The 21,185-nt window shown below is 38.5% G+C and overlaps 1 protein-coding gene across 9 annotated transcripts in view; it reads left to right on the plus strand.

The window, feature by feature from the left end:
- The window catches only part of tanc2b (tetratricopeptide repeat, ankyrin repeat and coiled-coil containing 2b), a 161,290-nt gene that overhangs the window by 92,899 nt on the left and 47,206 nt on the right, over positions 1-21,185 (plus strand). For 6 of the 9 annotated variants that reach the window (XM_044103025.1, XM_044103026.1, XM_044103028.1 and 3 more), the window contains 2 exons: positions 8,155-8,271; positions 17,883-18,031. In XM_044103025.1, coding sequence (XP_043958960.1) covers positions 8,155-8,271; positions 17,883-18,031 — 266 coding nt within the window. The remainder of the gene's footprint in view (positions 1-8,154; positions 8,272-17,882; positions 18,032-21,185) is intronic. The other 3 variants (XM_044103030.1, XM_044103031.1, XM_044103034.1) reach the window with 1 other exon arrangement.

The raw sequence follows: 21,185 nt of genomic DNA on the forward strand, positions 1-21,185 counted from the left end.
TGGGATTGTATGTCAATTTAAGTCACCTTTTCGATATCCACACCTATTTCAGCATTGTTTATCATACCAGTATGAGCAGATTTCTGGTAAACTTTCCTCCTGCTCCTTGTGTTCTCTTAATTTTTCTGCTACACAACATTTAACATCACAAAAGCCTTCCCAAAAGTAAATATGCCTGTTGTCTGACCTTTTGTGTGCCTTAGATGTTTTCCCTCCTTACACAATCCAACCACAAATAGCAGCTTTTTTTTTCATCTCCCTCTGTATTTTTCCACTCTTTATTTTCATCTGTTAACTATGCCAGTAGTTTTCTGAACATCTTTGAACATCCTCTTCATCATCAACGCTTAGAGACGATACTTCTGATTGGCTGCAGAAGACACATCAGTGTAAGGGCCCAGGTTGACTTCTCATAGTATAACAACCTTGATGAAAAATACCACAGTACAACAATACTTGCTCTATATTTTCTGCCAGCAATCTTTAAATGGAAACCAATACTTATTCCTGCTTACTACTGATGATGAATTAATGTAAAAGCTTGATTATTCAACTTAATTTTACCTATGTCATGTATCAATTATTATTTTGGCTCTGTTTGCAAGAAATGTAGTTTTCAGATCATTTCAGACAAATTTCCTTAGGAGCAATATTAAACCTTTTTTTGTTTTGCTTATGACTGAGTCCATCCTTAAGTACTAGTGTCACAAAATACTAGTATGCTAAAATTTTCTTTTATACATATAAAGAATGTTTTTCCAGTTGTGCAGCAGTGTACAGCAACATGTTTTTTAGGTTGACAAGAAAAGTAAGTCTATTGTGAATTAGATTTTTTTTTTTTTGCCTTGTGCATCAAATTGCCACAGAATGCCTCTTTTAAGTAATAAACATAATATAATTCCATACTTCAAGATTAGCAACCAGAGCTTCGCAACATATAGCAGTGATTGGGCCTCTTTTGCAATGCAAATTACGGCTAAAATATGTTAGCCGAAACTTGATGTATTTGTTTTATTTGTACAAATGCCTTTAATAGACAATGTTGGACAGCATAATAGAGGACAAATGTGAAGAACATCAGGAAAATGCTGACTAATTGTAATCAATATCATCATCACTCTACTGGTGGAGACAAACCTCACAATGTCACCGCATCATTCCAACCTTTCAACTAGTAAAGAGTAACGAGTTGTGAAGTCAGGTGTAGGAATCACACAGCCTAGGAAACGCATCATAGAATTAGTTGTCTTCATGGGTTGTGCTGTTTATGTTAGGAGTACGAAAGCCTGATCCTGGAAAAGTCTGACATTTTGAAGAGGAAAATGTGCAGAAAATGTTTGAAACATTAGCATAAGCTTGACCTTTTCACATAGGTAGAACAGTGATATGTTTTGTTTCACTTTAATCAAAACTTGCAAAATAATATTTTCAATGAACCAACCTTAAATGCTACTCACAATGTAGAGAAACTGTCAGATCGTCTCTGTCTGACTCTGGGTAATAGCAGACTGGCTTGAACATAAAGGAGCAGAACCTTGGCCACTTAAGTCCTTAAAAGCCAAGCTGGTTGAATTGAGTTGAAAACAGGAAGAACTGCTCCTGTAAACTAACTAAGATCAATCAAGACAAAGAGCTTCTCTGATTACATTTGAGCAAAGCCATCGCAGGCTTTTAGTGTCGGTAAAGTTGGCCTCCCCAATTGTTACCACCACCTTCGAGAGGTGGACAACTCTCCCACCCCTCCTGTTTTTTTGGGATTTTTATTTTTTTCTCCTGTTCTCTGCTGTTGCTATAGAGACTGGAGCCGCGTGTTGGGTTTCTGCAGAGCTCTGCTTGGGTTTGCAGACAGCGATCCAATGTATGTCCTCACCCACATCATCACTGTGTGTATGTTAATGCATGCGCGTGTAGGCGCCGGCATTTTTGTCTGAGTCGTCGTATGTAATGGAGACGGTGGCAGAAATGGTAATTTATTGCTGTAGAAGGACTCCTGCGTATTAGAATATCTCCAGAAGCAGTGAGGAAGTGTGTGTTGCATACTTTAGCTTCTTGTTCTTATTCAGAGCTCGTGATCCATTTATCGAATACATGACTCATCTGTTATACTCAAGATCACTGATTTTGTTTTATTTTCTGTGGATCACTTAATCAAAAGCTAATAGTCTCAGGAACAGATATCGACTATGAAACATTTCACGCAGAGTTTTGTTGTGACAGTTTTGGGGTTTTTTCTGCATCATTTCTTATCATAAGCTCACATGTGCACTTGCATACATGTCACATGCATATTCATATTCACACCCTCGCATGCATGGCGCGTAACAAATATCCATTTCACGGCCACGTGGATCTGCACATGCAAGACAAGATATATTTATTCATAAGCTCATTAGAGGAGTGGATTTGCCTGCTGCCATCCATCACACTGTCACCCTTCTTCAACCTGGCACGAGCTGACAACGGAGCTGCCGGAGAGGAGTCCATGGGATTTACTCCCCTGGAACCAGTGATATAGGGAGGATTTACACCAATAGAGTAGAGACTCAGTTTCTTCTTTGTAGAGGTGAGATCAGAGACATGGCAAACAAAGGACATGGTAATCTGCTGCTCACAAAATTCATATTCCTGAGTGGCAAAAGCGTCTTTTAAAGTGTCAGATTGGCTGTTGCAACTGAAAGTGAAGCATTTGAAATTTTTTACAATTGTCTTTTGGGGGGTTGTGTCACATGAAAGCAACAGTTATTAATCGCTTAGAAGTTGATTAAAAAATATTGTGAAATGTAAGAGAATTTAAAATTAAGAAAATATGTCATCCTTGCAGACTTCAGACCAGTATTGCTTTGTTTAATAATGACGCAGGGCAAATACCGTGCCTTAAAAAAAGCATTCTCATACTCTGACTGGAAAGTAGTAGAAATTCATTCAGGGTTTTTAAACAGTAAATCGTTGTCTACGACTTATTGTTGTATTCAAGCCAGCTATAATCTGACATCTGACTCACCCAAGTGAACAGATTCCATCACTTTTTCATTAAATCCCAGTCCAAAGTGGAGTTGAGTTCAAAAACAGTATCCTGAGCTTTTGATATCTCACAGCACAAAGTATTTATGTAGTCCAAGACGTTTAAATGGAAAAAAGTGTGATATTAAGATGTTGTTCACTTAACGTGTCCTGTTGGTCAAAGAGAGGATTTACCTGAGAAGCAACCAAGAGGTTTGTGGTATCTCAGCAGATGTTCCAGAGATCCACAGATTAGGTGGAAGAATCTGTTGACAGAATGATTAGTTGTGCACTGCAAAAACCTGACTTTTTTATAGAGGAGTTGAAAGAAGAAAGACATTGTTGAACTAAGACCGTAAGAAGCAAAGTTTACAGCTTGGCACAAACCATGTGGGGAAAGGTACTCTGATCAAATGTCGAAATGGAAATATTTGACATCCATGAAAAATGGTGTCTGTAACACTGTGCATCACACTTTGTACTTCATCCACATTGTGACACATGGCCGCATCATTCTGTGAATTTTTCTTTTTTTAGATGGGACAATGAAGCTGGTCATCGTTCATGTGAAAATGGATGGGCCTAATTTCAGGTTAATACTGGAGAAAAACCTGTTAGAAGTTGTAAAAGACTTGAAACCAGGTTAGAAATTCAGCTTCCACCAGACCAACGTTTCGAAAAATATAGCTACAATTTAATGGTTGAGAACAAAGCATATCCATGGGTTAGAATTGCCCAGTCAAAGTACGAATTTAGATTCGAACCTTGAATGTGTGGCAAGACTTGGAAATAGCTGTTCACATATGTTCCTTAAACATTCTGGCTATTTTTTGGCTATTTTTGACAAGAAGAATTGGCACCAATTTTATTCTGTAGATCAATAAAGCTGGTAGAAGCATACCTCAACTTGCAGTAAATTCTGGTTGTGAATAATGCATCAGGCAGAGTAAAGGCACCCCACCTGCATCGTATTTTTATTTGCACACTTGTGCATTTGTAAAGTTGAAGTCTGAAGTTTTAATTACGTTTTAAGCCAAAATATGGAGAAGTTAAAGTTCTTAATATGCACCATAGGCACTGAAGGCTTTTTACGTATTCTGTGCAAGCTTTTGGCTTAGGTTTGTGCTACTTTGGTGGCACTCTCTGTCTACAGTTGCAATTTATGTCCAACTGCTTAATTGCCAGAAGCTCAAACTGAAGACAGAAACTTTGCTGCAAATAAATGAACAAATGGACACATTCATTTTGTGACCAGAAACTGGAATTTGAAAGCTACTTGGAGGCTTTATTAGCTATTTTCACGGCAAATATTTTACACACACACACACACACACTACCCTTCTCCTGCTTTTACTAAGTCTATTATGGAGAATTAAAAGAGCAATAAACAGATCATTCTTCGTGGTGGCGGAAAAGTTTGTTGCACAAAGTGGGATCTGACTGTTTTTTTTCTAAACACCGGCTGATGCCGATGATCTCTGGATAGTTACTATAGAGTCAAATGATCACACTGACTACATGGTGCTTTTGGAACATCACAAGCCAAACTTGTTATGAACGATCCCATTTGGTTACAGCTGAATTCAGAAACCACCTGCTTCTCCTATGCTGACAGGAAGCTCTGCTGACTCAGCAGATTGAACGATTTAAGATATTTTCTAGTCAACGTCAACATGATAAAAGTCAGTCGATTAGTTGTCTAGTCGTTGTGATGTCATAGCAAGCAAGAGCGCAAACTTTTAACGTACTGGCTTTATTACCCGTTTTCACGGAAAAATACGGCATTTACACAGAACAGCAACAAGTGAAACAACAAAACATCGGGATAGTTTATGATAAATAATAAGTTGCTGAAACCAACATTCAAAAGGGCACATCTTTTAGATGTCATTACCACAGATCTTTATTTAATCAGCAACATAACATCATAATGTATTAGTTAGATCGTTGTGACAAAGACACTCAGCCGCTAAGTGACATCCTTAGCGGAAGAAGGCGAGTTTTAGACGGCTCGTGTTTTGTAGTTGACTGCAGCTGCAACTCCATCTCCTTTTAAAAACACTGTAAAACCACAAATATGCATCCATCTACATATCATTTAAACTAATGTATTAACTTATTTTTCTTATGTCTTGTGACGTTTACTGTGCTGTCAGATCAGCACAGGCTGTCACCACCGGCAATCACATGACTGCGACTAGTCGACATGAAATGTAAAAACTCGCGAGATGTCCTAGAGTCGACTAGTCGACTAGTCGACTAATTGGTTCAACCCCTACTTAGTAATGTCATCCAGTATAAATCTGACATATCTGGAAAGTCGAATTTGAGACAGTGGAAATCTGCAGCCTTGTTTAATAGGAAGGATGATGGTAATAATAGCGGCATGCAGTAATAATATTTATTTCTTGTGGAGCATGTACTCTGTGTGCATCAGTCTCTTCTGATTCAGCTTATATTTATAAAGAATGCCTGGCTCTCTATCCATTCACTACAGTTTGATGCATTATCCTGACATTAAACGTAACAGGAAACCCAATTGTGAGTGTGGAGAAACTCATTCAAGTCGTGCAGTCATTGTTCATTGAACATATGTTTAAGTTGCTGCTCGTGGCTCTTTGCTCACTGCTGACTGGTTCAACGCTGCGCTTCTCCGCCCGATTGCTTTGGACATGTGCACTCACCCATAATGGTTAACAGTTGCAGGGTACAGTACATAATCTATCCTAAAACCCTTGTTTAACCAGATTAGTTGACAAAGAGTAAATTATGCTCAGTTGTTACCCATCTCATACAGTACAGAGAGTAGAAAAGGTTGGAAATAATAATTTAAAAAAAAAGCCTCCCAGCTTGGTTGACCCCAATTCCAGAAAAAGAATCACAATTGACCTTTCCTCCTTCTTTACAAATAGAAGGAAAGTGTTATAGATTGCAAACTGTTTTAATAAATCTCAGTATGATCAAGTTAAAGTTTGGTCAGTCTAAATCTTTTACATTTTGATGTCAAAGATCATGAAAAGGAGGACAGATTAGTGGAAGCTGTTAACTGAATCTTCAGTTTTGTGTCTACTGTCTTACATTGCATTAGAATGGTCTTTTTGGGTATTTGCACAAATATAATAAATATTTTTGCTTTAATGGTCTAATGGTCCATATCATCAATATACATATATAGTCTATTTATGCCAAATACCTCAATGTGTCACTATGGGGATGTTGTGTTGGGTGTGATGTGCATTGATGGCTTTCTCCCACAAAGCACATTTGGCATTTAGAATAGAGTCTTTTCACAGCTTTTTTATTGTAATTCACTGACTTTTTAAAGTCTGCTGCCCAAGATGTTGTAACACAAATGATTTAAAACTAGTGATGTATTCTTCAAGGCAAACTTAGCCCCAATAACTCATACTAGCAGCAATTGGATACTGATGTAAGAATTTATTTTCTTGAGATAAGAAACACTGCACCATTTTAATACTTTGAGATCTTGTGACATACATATTGACAGGGTTTTAACAGACTGATCAAATGTTATTGGACAATTACCGGTGTATGTTTTGACCTCCTTGTAGTGTTTTTTTTTTTTGGAAATTTCAATTTCCTCAGCATTCAAAATATTTTTTCTGGTCTTCCTGCTGTGAGCAGTCAGTAATTACTTGCATTAGGAAAAAGGTTGAGATCATGTCGCGTGTATAGCAGTGATTCCAAAACAAAGTTTTACCGTTTCACAATAATAATTACAGAGTTAGTAGATCTTAAGCATATTATATCAGCGATTAAGGCAGCGATTAAGATGACAAATATTCCTCAAAGCCTTATGAGATTGTCATAATTTGTCAAATTTACCAAATCCAACATGTGCCATGATGGAAGCTGAAAGCCTAAAAAGATTAAACCCAGCAACTTTCCTGAACTTGTTGAACCCTCGTTTTCTGCTGAAAGTCTTTCACTCCCATCCTGAATGAGCTGCAGACATATTGTCGAAAATAGTTTCCTCTGAATTAGCTTCTAGCATGTTTTGTGTTTTATCTGGCTTTATTTTATGCACCACAATGTAAACTTCTTACTTTGGGATCCTTCTTACTCGCACCAAGTAGTGTAGTTGTTTTTACATGGTATGATGAGTTCACTGGTCAGACAAAGATTGGGTGTTTGAGTTTTCAACCGTCCGGTCACTGATAATCAGACTGAAAACCATCAGATTGTGGTGCATCTCTAAATCTTATCTTTGTTGAGTTGGTTTTTAAAATCTAAACAATCTAAGGGGAATGAATGAATGAATGAATGAATGAATGAATGAATGAATGAATGAATGAATGAATGAATGAATGAATGAATGAATGAATGAAAAGGATTATTTCAGAAAGCTGGGTTTTTTGATTGTGGGAGCAACACAGACTGGTTACATGTTTCAGAGGTCTGATTAACAGCTTGATAGCTCTAACAGTAATTTCAAACTGCCACGATTTTCACATCTCTGAAAAGTTGCACCACACACTGAAAGGACGCACTGACTGAAGATTATGGCTGCCATTGTTTTCAGTGTTTACACGCAACCACTAATAACCTTGTCTTTGCAGCGAGCTATTTTTCTTGTGATTACATCACAACCACCACCCACATCTTTTTCTACTGTAAATTTCCTATTTGACGCTTCGGTTTTGCGCCGGTGGACGTCACTGGCATTCTTGGTGTGATTATGGACCCAATGGACAAAACACACATACACCTCTTTATCCATTAAGTGCATCTTTCCTGTGCCGTTTCTCTGTGTTGTGAGGTAAATGTTGGCCAGGGAACACGGTGTATGGAGATATTTTTAGATTTTGTCAGTGGGCTGATATTATGTGAGGGTGATGCTGGTTTTTCTTGCGCCTGTTTCCTGATTGCCCATGCTCCACGTTTACTCGTGCTCGAGCTTTGTCAAAGCTTCATAGAAAAGCCTGCAGGATGTTGTCATTTTATCAGTGTGCTGCTCCAAGTTCATAAGCTCTCTGTCTCCCCCCCTCTTTCTGTCCTGTTCCTGTCACTTCTCTCTTTCTTGTCCTCCACCATCTCCCTACTGAATGCGTGTGTGCGCGTGTCTCTCTGTGTGTGTTGTCTCCTTCTCTTTATGTGTCTGCGTGTGTGTCTGCATGTGCTTTCTGCTCCCAGCCCCACTGCGGAAAGCAAAGTTTGTGGAGAGCCCTCGCATTCCACAATCAGAGCTTGGCTCCCCTACACACACCTCTGCTACTGCCAAGAATACAGACCTGGACACATACTTCCCTGGTAAGTTGTGTTTTTGTTTTTTTTGTTTTTGTTTTTCTTTTTGGCCAGCTCATCCCTCATTTCATTGTTTCTGCATGTTGTGTGACTACAATTGTAGAGGCACAAAAGCAGAGAGGGGAAAACTTATCTACTTGACAGATTTTCTGCTGGATGCTGTAAGATGAAAACATGGCTAAGATCATTAATCAGATAGCTTTGCTTGTGCCCACCCTCGCTGCCTCCTCCCACTTTGCCTCTCTTAATCCTCCCTTGCTGCTTTCTCGGAGCTCATTTGAGTGCCGCCGCCGTTTTCTGTTAACTTCACTGCCGGCTTTTTGCTCGTTAATCCCGCAGACGGTCCAGTTTCCTATCCACCCACCCCGCCCCCCCACACACACGCATACACACACACACACCCCCGCGCTGACACGGTCAGCCCTGTCAAACCCGACGCTCTCCTTCCTTCCTCAATCAGGGCGGACATTAAAGTAGTTTACTTGAGGACAGCACTCTGATATATATCTGCTTTTCCGTCTCACGGTTTTGGGCCGCGCTCTTGTGTCTTGTTGGCTCAACCTCTGTTGGCTTTGTGGACCTCATCACTTCGGGCCAGGACTTAATACGTGAGTGGAGCAACAATGGGGGGCTTCGGGGCTTACCTTGTGTGATTTAGGAAAAAATGGTTGAGAGAGCACTACCCGCCTTCTCCGTCTGTCGGCCTCTTCTGCTGAATTTCTGCCCAGCGGGAATTCTAAGTATGTGATTTACACTGGAACGTATTTCAATTTGATTTTAAACCTCTAGACAAATTTGCAGATTTGCAATGTTTTTTTGTTTTTTTTCATTACTTTTGTTTTTGGATGGCTTGTATAACACTTGACCCTCTCTTTATTTTGCATCATTCCTGTGAAATAGACTGTGACATATGAGCTATGAGCTGCCAAGAGCTGCTGTAAGATGTGACATATCAGGGATGAAATGGTGCTCTGCGCTACAATCGACAGAGGAAGCGGTTGATTACATTCAGGAATTCTCTGCGTGTGTGGAGTAATAACTCAAGCTGAAAAGCAGCCGGGAAGGCTGGGATGAGTTTTTTTCAAGGGTGAGTACTCATACCTCCCAGGTGGACAGATGGAGGTCTGAGCTCTTAACAAGGCCTCCCTGGCATGTGTAACAGCAGGGCAGTGACTTAAACACTTGATTGCTTGCCAGTCCACACTCTGCTGCAGCCGCTGCTGCTTCCGACATTGACTGTCGCTTGGAGGAGTGTAGGTATCAGCTGATGTCTTTTTATTATTATTATTATTATTGTTATTATTATTATTATTATTATTATTATTATTATTATTATTATTTATTTATTTATTTTTGTTGCCTACAAAAAAACTCATAAATATTGCGAATATTTTGCAAGATGGCTTGTGAATTTTGCCGCAAGCCATCTATCATTTATAATGGATGGAAAACGTTCATGATGATGTTGGAGAGAAGCCGAGCTCTAACAGTCTGGAACAGCCTCAGACTACAAATAAAATCCTCTGTTTCCTGTATTTTGTTATGTCGTGTAGTGGCTTTGCTTTGAGCACAGTTCGAAGTTCTCTTCAGCCTCTAGAAACACTTTAAAACAACAATCATCTCAAAAAACTGTACAAACCAATGAATTAACTCATTTTCATGTTCAAGAAACCAGTTTCACGTGATTTGATTCCTTCTGACTACATTCATCTGCCAATTTATTAGGTACACCTTTGCGGTACCAGTTTAATACCCTTTACTTTTAAAACTGCATCATTCAGTTGCTTGAAACATTGCTCTGAGGTTTTGGTCTATATTCAGAAAATGTCTTAACGCAGTTCCTGCATATTTGTTGGCTGCACATCCATAATGTTCCACCACATCCCAAATGTTCTCTGTTGGATTGAGATCTGATGACTGTGGAGGCGTTTGGATATGAGTTAACTCATTTTCATGTTCAAAAAACCAATTAGAAGTGATCCGAGCTTTGTGTTTTTTGTGATCTGACTTATGCAATAACCAGCTGAAAATAACCGTCAGGTAGCCCTGTGCACATGAAGACATTGATATTATGAGCCACAACTTTCAGGCAGGCTGTGGCATTGAAATGATGTTTACTTGATAGTAAGGTCCAAAAGTGTTTAGAAGAATCCCCCACACCATTTTACCACCACCAGCAGCACCCTGATCCATTAACGCACAGGATGAATTCATGTTTTTATGTTGTTTACTCCATATCTTTACTCTACCATCTGAATGTAGCAGCTGATCAAGACTCATCAGACCAACGAACAATTTCCCAGTCTGTTAGTGTTTCATTTTGTCTAACGTCTTTGAATTGTAGCCTAAGTTCCTTATTCTTTTTTTCTTTCCTGCACTGTAGCACGTTTGTTTAAAGGGTCAATGTATTGTCTGTTCAGGAGTATTTTGTATACCTTAGCATTTTCTTCTACACAACTGCACATTTTCTCTTTCTCTGTCCATTCTTTCTAAACCAGAAAAAATGTTGCGCTTGAAAGTCCCAGCAGATAAGCAGTTTCTGAATCTCGGTGACACCAACAGCCATGTCAAGTTTAAAGTCACTTATATCCACTTTCTTCCACTTTCTGATTTGAGCTTCCACAGTTTGCATTCCCCACTTCTATATAGATGCTTAAATGCATCTATATAAATGCTGCAATGTGATGGACTGAGTCACTACTTACGTAAGCAAGCAATTTAACAAATGTACCTAATTAAGTGACCACTGATTATAGCAATGCAGTGGACAAAAGTACCAATTGTTAAAAAGTCTATCTAAATTTTGATCTGCTGTCTGAGTGATGTGGTGACAGTTGGAGGGAATTAATAGTGTCACATAGGGACATCATTTGTCAAGAGACACATTTAACTTTTACATTTTGATATTGCACTCTTATGGTGAAAAAAATTCCTAAATGAACAAAATAATCTCAGATGTCCAGTAAATGTGGACAGTGTATTTGTCTGCACTTTTTGAGTTGGAGGAATTTTTTATCCATTTGATAGTTAGAGATGCACCAAGAAACTGTCTGTTGACAGGAATTTGAGTAATTCCAGCTTGATCAGCGTTGATTGACTGAAATCTGTAAAATCTAATCTTTGCCAGTCCTTGACTGCACCACATCCAATCACTTGTGGGTCATGTTGACAACAACATCCTATGATGGGTAGTAGACTAATACTGAGACTGAGCTATTTACAAAATAGTTGAAGTGTTACATGAAGCATTAAGTTAGAGCACAGAGCTAATTAAAAGAAAACGGCTTTCTACAACAACATGTCCGAACATACCTATGACTGCAGGAAAGTGATACTTCCAACATTAAACTGGAATGCTGATGGCAGTCCAAGAAAGTTCCTCTGTTTCGTCTGTCATTGGTCATGCTGGTTTTGGAAATGCCAACTGTCTTTTATATATTCCTTAAAATTAAATATTCAAATTTTAAACAGTTATGCAGATGTATATTACACAGCCTACCGGGAAAGCAATGCGGTTTATCCCAAAGAAACAAATGCGTTCTTCAGTATGGATAAAAACTCTCTAAAACTTTGTTGTCTGAACATATAATAAGTCTGCAACATTTTGCTTATTGATTTGTAACTTTGTCCAAAATAGTGTAAAGATTAAAGCCTAATCTCATGATGAACGTCATAAGTTCACTGACACTTAAAGCCCTGGCTGCTGATTGCTTTTGTGCTTTTATTTATAAAACACCTGAAGTGGTGCTGCACAGATAAGATCTGAAATACGCTCAGCAGGAATGTGAATTTCCCTCATCTGATCTAATGCTCCCTCTTCCATCACCTGGTTGTGAGGAATCCGTGCTTGTGTTGGGCTTTATGCTTTATTTTTACCTTTTATTTCTGCATTTCTTCAGCTGTATTCACCCTGAAAGATTTTTTTTTTACATCTAAGTGAAGTAAAATATATAGCTCAGGAATTTCGAGTAAGTAAGAGCCGCCATTTTTTTTCTTCTTCTTTTTCCTTCCCCACCTGCTACCTGGGCCTATTAATACTCTCTCCTGTCCTGTCCAGTCCCCCCCGCGTGCAGCACACATGCTTCTCTCTGGCTTTTCTCTGTACAATGGGGAAGGGGGCGCGCCAGATCTGCGCACGGCCGGACAGAAACAGATGCGCTCTTGCACTGAAATGCATTCCTAGCTGCGTGCAAAGATAGTTGCTATGGCAACCATCTGTCTCTTTCGCAGCTCTGGAATCCGATAGAGAGGAGAGAAGTGTGTATATGTTAGGTGGGCTGGTTCAAAAAAATAAATAGCTGTTTTATGTTTAATGAATGTTTTTTTTCTGCTTTGCATTTCTTGTCATTAGTCTCTGATGAGAAACGTCTGAATTTTCTTTACATGCCTGCTCCGTTCCAAGGTGCTGTCAACACGCTTTGAAGTGGTGTAGATGCTTGTTGTCACAGAATTCAGTAAGAGGCAGTTCATATAATTGCAATCGGTACTTAAAGAGCAAAACATAGGCACTGGAAATAGAAAGAAATCAACATACAGCCCCTACATTATGGTAATGAATCACTGTTGAAAGCAGCCCATTTGCATTAGTTTGAAGTAGGCTGTGTGACATGTGTGCGACATGTTTTTTTTTTGTTTTGGTGTGTTTTTTTGTTTGCAGTCAGACGTTTTTAGGTGTTGATTTAATACAGTGGCTCAGTGTTCGTGGGAAAACTGGGTCTCGACATATGTTTGCTGCTGGTATTTTTGGAGGGTTAGAGTACGTACAAAGGGATTTGCCTGTGTTTATCTTACTGGGAGTTGCTGTGAGCTCAGACACCCAGATTAGAGATTTCGCTCCCATATCAAACGGCACATAGACAAGGGTTCGGCCAACAGCTGGCTGCGACGGAGATGCTGTGATAAGAAAACAGGAACTTTAACGGGAGGAGAAGTAAATGAAGCGACAGGCAAAAAGTCTGCAACATAGACTGAGTGGCAGGCATGCGCTGCACCTATAGAGGTGGAAAAGTCGGACTGAGCTGATGTTTGATCTCGCTCAGAGCCACAAGCCCCCCAGGAGCAGTTGACTAATCACTGCTAATGTATTCAGTCCTCACGACTTGCAGTCTGTCAACTGGAAAGCCATCACTGCCTATGTGCAGACACTGGCATAAAGATACAGCAGCTATTGCATTAAAAATGTACAAGTATAATAGTATTTTCCCACAAGGATAAATGTCCTAAAAAGAGATGAAATGCAGGTGATGTCATATGGGGGGAAAATGCATCTCTCAAAGCTTTTTTTTAAAAAAAATATATTTTTTCAATTTTTTTATTTTATTTTACATTTTTCAGTCTCATATTCCAAGATAGTTTTTCTTTGTTCCAAGACATTTTTTCATTGCAATGCCTGTTATTTATCTTTTTTTAATCTCTGTTTTGATTTAGAAACAAATTCTATATTATTTTATGTTTTATCTATATTTTTGCTATTCCAGACTTTTTATATTGTTATGCATTGTACCTTTTGTGCTTATAATAATTAGCTTAGAATTTTGGCAGTGTGATGGTTGATCGTATCCCAGTTTCTTTTTTTACATCTGCATCACCTCTTTGTGTTATCTTTGGTTATATTAGAAATAAATATATTAATCTATTCGGAATAAATAAAATATGATTGATTGGTTAATTCTTTAGTAAGAGTACGGCTCTTGTTCAGATTGTTTTAGCATCACACAACTTGACTGATCACTGCTCATTTGACAGCAGAGGTCAGACAATTGGCCTTTTTCTTTTGCAGACATATTGTTGGAAGCTCAATGTGGCTGGTGGTCAGTACCATTAATTTTATTAAGCTATTTGTTTTGTTTGTCATTTAATTAGGAAAAAAAAATGACCTTGGCTCAGAATGTTGCCGGTTTGTTTCTAATGAAAAGTGTAGTAGTGGATTTAGGTGTCCTGGTGTTTTGTTATTTGTTGCTGGAGACATGTCATATGGCTCATTATTATTATTATTATTATTATTATTATTATTATTATTATTATTATTATTATTATTATTATTATTATTATTATTATTATTATTATTATTATTATTAGTAGTAGTAGTAGTAGTAGTAGTAATAATAGTAGTAGTTTTTTAGCTCTTATCCTTAAAAAATACATTTTCACTCTCAGAGAAAGTTAAGCATTCAAAAGCAACATGTTTCTTTTTCAACAGCAGTATATACATACTAGAGGAGTATATAAATGTGGCATTCTGCTGCTGTCTTTTCTATGCTGTTATAGTTTTCTTAGACCAGTGTTTGTTCATGTTTGCTTACTGCACAAGCACAACCTCAGAGAGGAGAACCACATTAGCATTCTACGCTGCACAAGTTCACTTATTTTCCACAACATGTTAATTCACTCTTATTACTAACATTATATTTAAATTACTTGCTGTAAAGTTTAATCACGCTTTTCTATAATAAAGGTTCACCATGTTTATTTTTAACAGTGAGTCTGTGAGCGTCTATCGAGTGGAGCGCAAACAAGAACAAGTGTATGAATGGTTTATAGGTAACAGTAGTGTGTGTGTGTGTGTGTGTGTGCGTGTGTGTGTGTGTGTGCAAGGTGGAGCGCACATCTCGAGGAGAGCAAAACATATATGTTTAAACATGTTTCTCCAAAGAGTTATTCATTTTAATAACCACTGAGCTTTGTAATAATTTTGCTCTGAGACCAGAAAATATTCCTAACTACAGCTAACTTACAAAAGGCTACAAATTGAAGCTTAAGGTTATGTAGGTCCTATATTTTTTTAAAAACAAACTCCTGACATTGAACAAAAAAAAAAAAAAAATCCCTGTTAAAATTAACGATGCAGGGCTTAACATTTTCACAGATGTTTTTTTTCCAGACTTTAGCACACATACACTGAAGACAACTGTGCTCTAACATAAGTCAGCTTAATAGACAGAAGCGGCGTGCTGCCCATGTTTCTTAGAAATGTTTTTGTAAGTCTGATGTAATATTCTAATCGTTAATGTAAGATTTTCATAAACTGTTATGTGAAAATCACTAACAGCAGTATGGGAATGAAAACGTCTGCCTGTGTGTAGTTATTGTATATCATGTTTAATTTAGTGAACTGAGTTACTGAAATAAATGAAGTTTTTAATAATATTGTAATTTACTAAATATGGCTGTCCTTGTTTTGGATAAATCTACTGTAATATATTTTCTAGACTGAATATATCCCCAAATCAGGGGTATTTTTGTACTTAACCGCTTTCTCTTTTGTGTCTGTAATGTAAATTAAAAATGTTACAGCTGGTCCAGTAGAAACCATTTGAAATTAGATCTAAATTGTTTGATTTTATGCCTTTTAAGGAGTTGGAAAACCTTGTAAGCTGCAACCATATCTCAAATTATTGTTGATCATGCACAAGATAATCTCAGCACTGCAGCACAGCTAGGTGATGCAGGAAGTTAGCAGTGATCTAAAGTAAAATAAAGTTGAACTATTGTCTACTAAGTTTGTAATTGTTTTTGATCTATTATTTTGCAATCTGGAAAATCCATGGGTTCAACAGAAAGTTCAAGTGGAAGCTGAATTGTGGCTTCTTTTTCTGTTTATACACAACTCAGCAGTGCAGTCCAGCTAGTCACTGCTGGGAGTGAGAAAAGTAGCAGGTCTAAACAACTGACAGCAACTTCATTCAAAGTTGTAGGATTGTTTGTATCTCTATTATTCATACAATTCATATAAAACAGGAAGTTGATGACTGAATCGGGTTGTTGTCCCTGTTTATTCACCAGCAAGCATAACAGCTGCAGAGGAAGTAAAAATAGAATTAGTGTCAAACATCGGCGAGCTGCTGCTTCATAAACTTTGCAAGTGTTTATGACCTCTTCTATATTTTTGCCATATGGTGATCATTTGATTGTAATATATGTGCTCTGTACCTTTCAGTCTGTTTAATATTTGTGATTAATATACACCATTTAAAAAGCTCCCTCGAGCTTTTTAAATGCCAGCTTTCATAGACTGACCAACTTAGTAAAAAAAATAAAACTCAAGCAAAATCCTTTCATTAACATCTAGCAGGACAAAGGCATTATGTCCTGGTAGTATTACAGCCTGTATCCATGTACATAGCTAAACAGCATCAAAGCTCATATGTGAATAGCCTATTTTGTACCTAATGTGTGCTGTGATTACCTCATTATTCGATGCTGTTGTGTGTTTTTATTGAAGCTCTGCAGCGTGTCATTCCCATTTGATTCAAAGGAGGGGTTTTTTTTTTCCCTCTCTCAGAAGGTCTCTGCCTCTCTTACTCACTCAGAGGGACTCAGAGTCAATCTAATGAGGCTGCTGTCCATAAGGGAATGGACAGGGGAGCCCAGGCTTTAGATTGCCTGCCTGACTATGTGTCTTTGAGCTGATGAGTGAGAGACCACAGGCTTCAGGGGAGCTGTCTGCCTACAAAGATGTGCTTTGGTGGCTTGGATTGTCTAACAGTTGTCAGTTAAAGTCTAATCTGGCTACCTGTCTGTCCGGTTCGACCTGCTGTATGGTGAAAAGGGTTTAAAAAAAAAAAAAAAAAAACTGGTCCTGCCAGTAAGCTGTCTTTGTCTCAACTGCTGTTTATTTAAACACTGGCCACCCAGAGCTGTTGGCTTAAATGCCATTAATGTCTGAACCAATTCAGAGGTTCGTACATCGAATTACTGGCCAATAGTTACTTTTTCTCCCGAGCAGGAAGGTAATTAACAAAACCTCCTCGCCTGAAAGGGACACTGCTGTGACGAGCGTTGAATTGAACTGAGGTCGATCCAGTCGGCTCCTCCAGGCACGTTAGCCAGGTGTTACTGAAGAACATGATACTACCAATGAGGGTTTGTTGGGGTTGAAGAGTAACCAGGCAACCAGGTGACAAGATGAGGTCATTGAGAGATTTTTGCTTTGGTTAAAAGCTGGCAACCTTCCCCCAGCCCCCAGTGCTCTGAATGTTTATAGGTGGATTTACCATCATGCGGGCTCACCACACAGTTTTTCTTTGCTTTGCTTAGTGCTTCCAGGTTCCATAAATAGGAGAGATGTGTGTGTGTGCGTGTGTGCGTGTACACACCCACTTAGGTTAGGAACGCCTCTCCGTCTCCCTCTCTCACTTACACACACACTCAGGTAAAGGGTGTTTCTCATTACGTCACTCACGCTGCAGTAGCAATGAGTGGTGCGGAAGCAGCTGTCGTCAGTTCGGAGGACTTTTTGCCATTCAGCGTGAAAAGAAGGTCTTTCAGTACAGCTGGAAACAGTCTTTGTTGTGGCTGAAGGGATTTTTGGAGTTTATGTAAGTGGATCGTCCAAGCCAAGGCGTCCATTTGTTTTGAGGAATGTGTTTGTAATGCGCCGCTCTGAGCTACAGGAAAACTCAGGTGCGACAGAGTGTTTCATTTGTTTTGCCTGAGTGCAGGTGCTGTGTATTCTCTATCCGGCTGTAGCGGATACATTTTGTTTTCAGTTGTTCGTGAAACTAAAAGCTTTGTTTTAGGGTGAAATGAACTGTCCCCTTATTTTTTTTCTCACCACTTGTATTTCTCTGTTTTCTACCATTCCTCCTCCTCCTCTTTTTGTCTATCTACGTCTGCAGGGGAGTCAAGCCATGAGCTGGGGCCCCCTCCGTCCGTGGATGAGGCAGCCAACACATTGATGACGCGACTGGGTTTCCTTCTGGGAGACAAAGTGAGTGAGGGGCCAGCTGGTACGCAGTACAGCATGGAGGAACCCGAGGCGAGACAGGTAACATTTCTCCTTTATTCAAATCTATTGAGATAGGCTGACTGTGGGGCCATGGTTTTCTATTAAGAGGAAAAAGATGTATTTTGTTAGCTTAGACCAAAGAGCTTTTATCTTCCTCCACATCACAGTCTCAATAAATTAAACATAATGGAAAAGCATATTCATTTCAGCAACTTGTGTCAAATAGTCACCGGATCCATAAATGTTAAATATTGGGTGATGTTTTCTGATAATTATCTATTGTTAGTTTTTAAACTCTAAATCCAGACATTTGAATAGCTCTGCAGGGAGGATAGGCCAGCAAAAATTGTTGCTAGAGAAGGTGGCTGTTCACAGAGTGCTGTATTCAAGCATATCAGTAGAAAGTTGACTGGAAGGAAAAAAGTGTATAATCCAGGTGACAGCCGCAGTCTTGAGAAGATTCTGAGATGTGAGAAGATAAATATGTTGCATCACTTGTGTAGCATTGAGGAGGAAGACGAGTTGAAGTAAAAAAAGTGTAGCAGCAGATATTTTATATAATTTTCAAAAAAATCTGACTTAGTCTCAGTGTGATTGACTGACAATGATCAGTGAACAACTGGACGGGTTTTTATTTTCTGAGGATGAAACATTGATTACAGAGGAAAAAGTAGCATGGAACAAAGCTTTTTGACAAAGCACCGCAACTGTCTTCTCAATAGAGATTTTTGACTTTTACCCTGATCCCAGCACAGTCAAAGACTTCTGTAGGTTCATCCTTATTGACAGTATCTGGCCAAAGGATATCTTTTGGTAGCACAGCTGCCACGTGTGTCATAGCTAGCTATTTTTTATGACACAGATCAAATCGATCTCCCCATTACATTGTAGGATATTCATAATTTCCCCATCAGCATGTACTGCACCACATTCAAGTTCCTTGCACATAGAAGTCTACATCCATTAGGTTTCTAGCAGGTGAAAAGCACACCCTCATCCAAATTGCACGTAGGGTTGGTTGTGCTGTTACAAACTGCATTTAAACGCAAAATGTGTCTATCCCAGGAAGTAATTACTGAGGAGTCAATATGAGTAGTGTGTAATGATGTGGCAGAAACACTGAGGTAGAATGGCCAGGAAAGCAGAATGTGAAAACTTGTCTTGTGAGTAAACAATTTCAGATTTTGACTCAATGCAGCCACATTCAAAGACTTGTGTTGTTTGAGGTGGCCTTGGGGAACACATCAGAATCAAAGTGGTTCATTCAGATGGACAGTGCCTTGCCCAAGGACACCTCCACATTTGGAGTGGTGAAGCTGAGCATTGAATTGAGCCACAGTTGGTGCGACTTGACGATTACTACTCTTTCTTGCCTCTTTCTAGCAAGCTTGAATCATTTTTTTTGTTTTTTTTTTGTGACATTTTTGGTTGATATGCACTGGACTGTTGAAGTTGGTGCATTGTTTGGAATCAGTAAGCTAAAACATTGTTTAAATGTACCAACTTATAATGTACCAACATGTTTCAATCTCTGTATTCTACTTCTCTTACACACAGAATGCATAGTGACTGCTGCTATTTTTAAAAGCAGGAAACTTCCTCTAAAACCAGGACATCAAAGACATTACCGACAGCATTTCTCATTTCTATTATGTTATCAAATTGCCTCTGTTTTCAAAGTTTCTTTAAAGCTAATTAGAATGGATAGCTAAGGGCATGGCATTTCTTTGCCCTCCTCATTGAACAACGGAGACTTGTCAATTCTGTTCAAATAAAATAGCCCCCTAAAATGTCTTGGCGGTGATCAGATCTCCTTATCATCTCTTTCCCATTAAGGTGTTTTTGTGTTCCAGTGTTATAGTTGACACTCATTGTTTGCAGTGAAAAGAGTATAGTCTTGGACTCTTAAGTCACCACAGATTTGTTTTAGATTAAATGTTTTTCATACTTTACGGGTCAAATCTAAAAGCGTTGTAGTGTTTATATTTCATTCACTTCCTTTTATGAGAAGTTGTGTTCAGGCGCTTGAGGAAACGCTTAATGTCTAAATTAATCTCTTTTGACATTTATTTTCATTGCTGTTCTCCTTTTTGATTACGGTAGCTCTTACACATCTTTGACTGTTAACACATCCATATTTATTACAGTGCTCTGTAGATGTTAGCATTCAAATGTCACCGGCATGATTTCCACATTAATTTTGGCCTCTTGATGAAGCATTTAAACTATTTTCAGATGGATTTATCCTTTTATAGGCATTAATAGATTTAAGACATCCACAGATTTGAATTTAGTATTGTTTCCTCTAATCAAAGTTATGCATTCAGGTTCAAATGTATAAATAAAACCTCACTGAAATCTGGTAGAATATCTTGAGTGTTGCAGAGAAACCACACTTTGTAATGATCAGCATGCTTCTCATTTGAATCTAGCTGGATACCTGACCCATCTTACTATCAGATATGGCAGAGCTCATTTACTTACCCCATAGATTTTCAATAATATAGAGATTGGGAGCATTCCAGATGCTTGATCTTTCTTTATTCCAAACTCAGTTTTGATCTGTGTTTGGGATAATTATCTAGTCAGAAGCCCCAAATTTGATCAAAGATTAAAATATTCAACAATAAACCAGGAACCAGCAAGGCTGAAGGCTATCATAAAATGGAGACTGTTGGAACACTGTGTTGCTTTCTACCATGAAGCAAGTTTTAAATCATCATGAACTTAGATATCATCAAAAAAAAGAACCATCTGCCCCAAAATCAACAACTTCAAGCATGACAGAGATTTTCAGACACATGTCTTTATAAGACATGTTTTATGGTCAGGCAAAACATATATTATATTTGACCACATTTGGGTGGACTAAAGCTCAGAATCATGGAAAGGTCCAAATAACTCAGTGGACATTTCAACAGAATAATTGAGTGTCTACAGATGTTGGGAAAGTCTGTTGGAACCATTTGTAAATAGCTGTAATATTTGATCATCACTTCAAACAATATTACCCCAGGTACAAGTTATTCAGATGTGCCTCTACTTTGCCAACATCTAGAATTTACATCTCTCAGACGAAAGACAGAAATTTGGGGGGGGATATTTAGAAAAACTCGAGAACTTACGAGGCCCAAACGTGATGATACACGTCAGCAGTAAAACTAATTATACATCAATATTGACTAAGAGAAAA

This window comes from Gambusia affinis, linkage group LG20 (assembly GCF_019740435.1).
Source record: "Gambusia affinis linkage group LG20, SWU_Gaff_1.0, whole genome shotgun sequence".
Classification (NCBI taxonomy): domain Eukaryota; kingdom Metazoa; phylum Chordata; class Actinopteri; order Cyprinodontiformes; family Poeciliidae; genus Gambusia; species Gambusia affinis.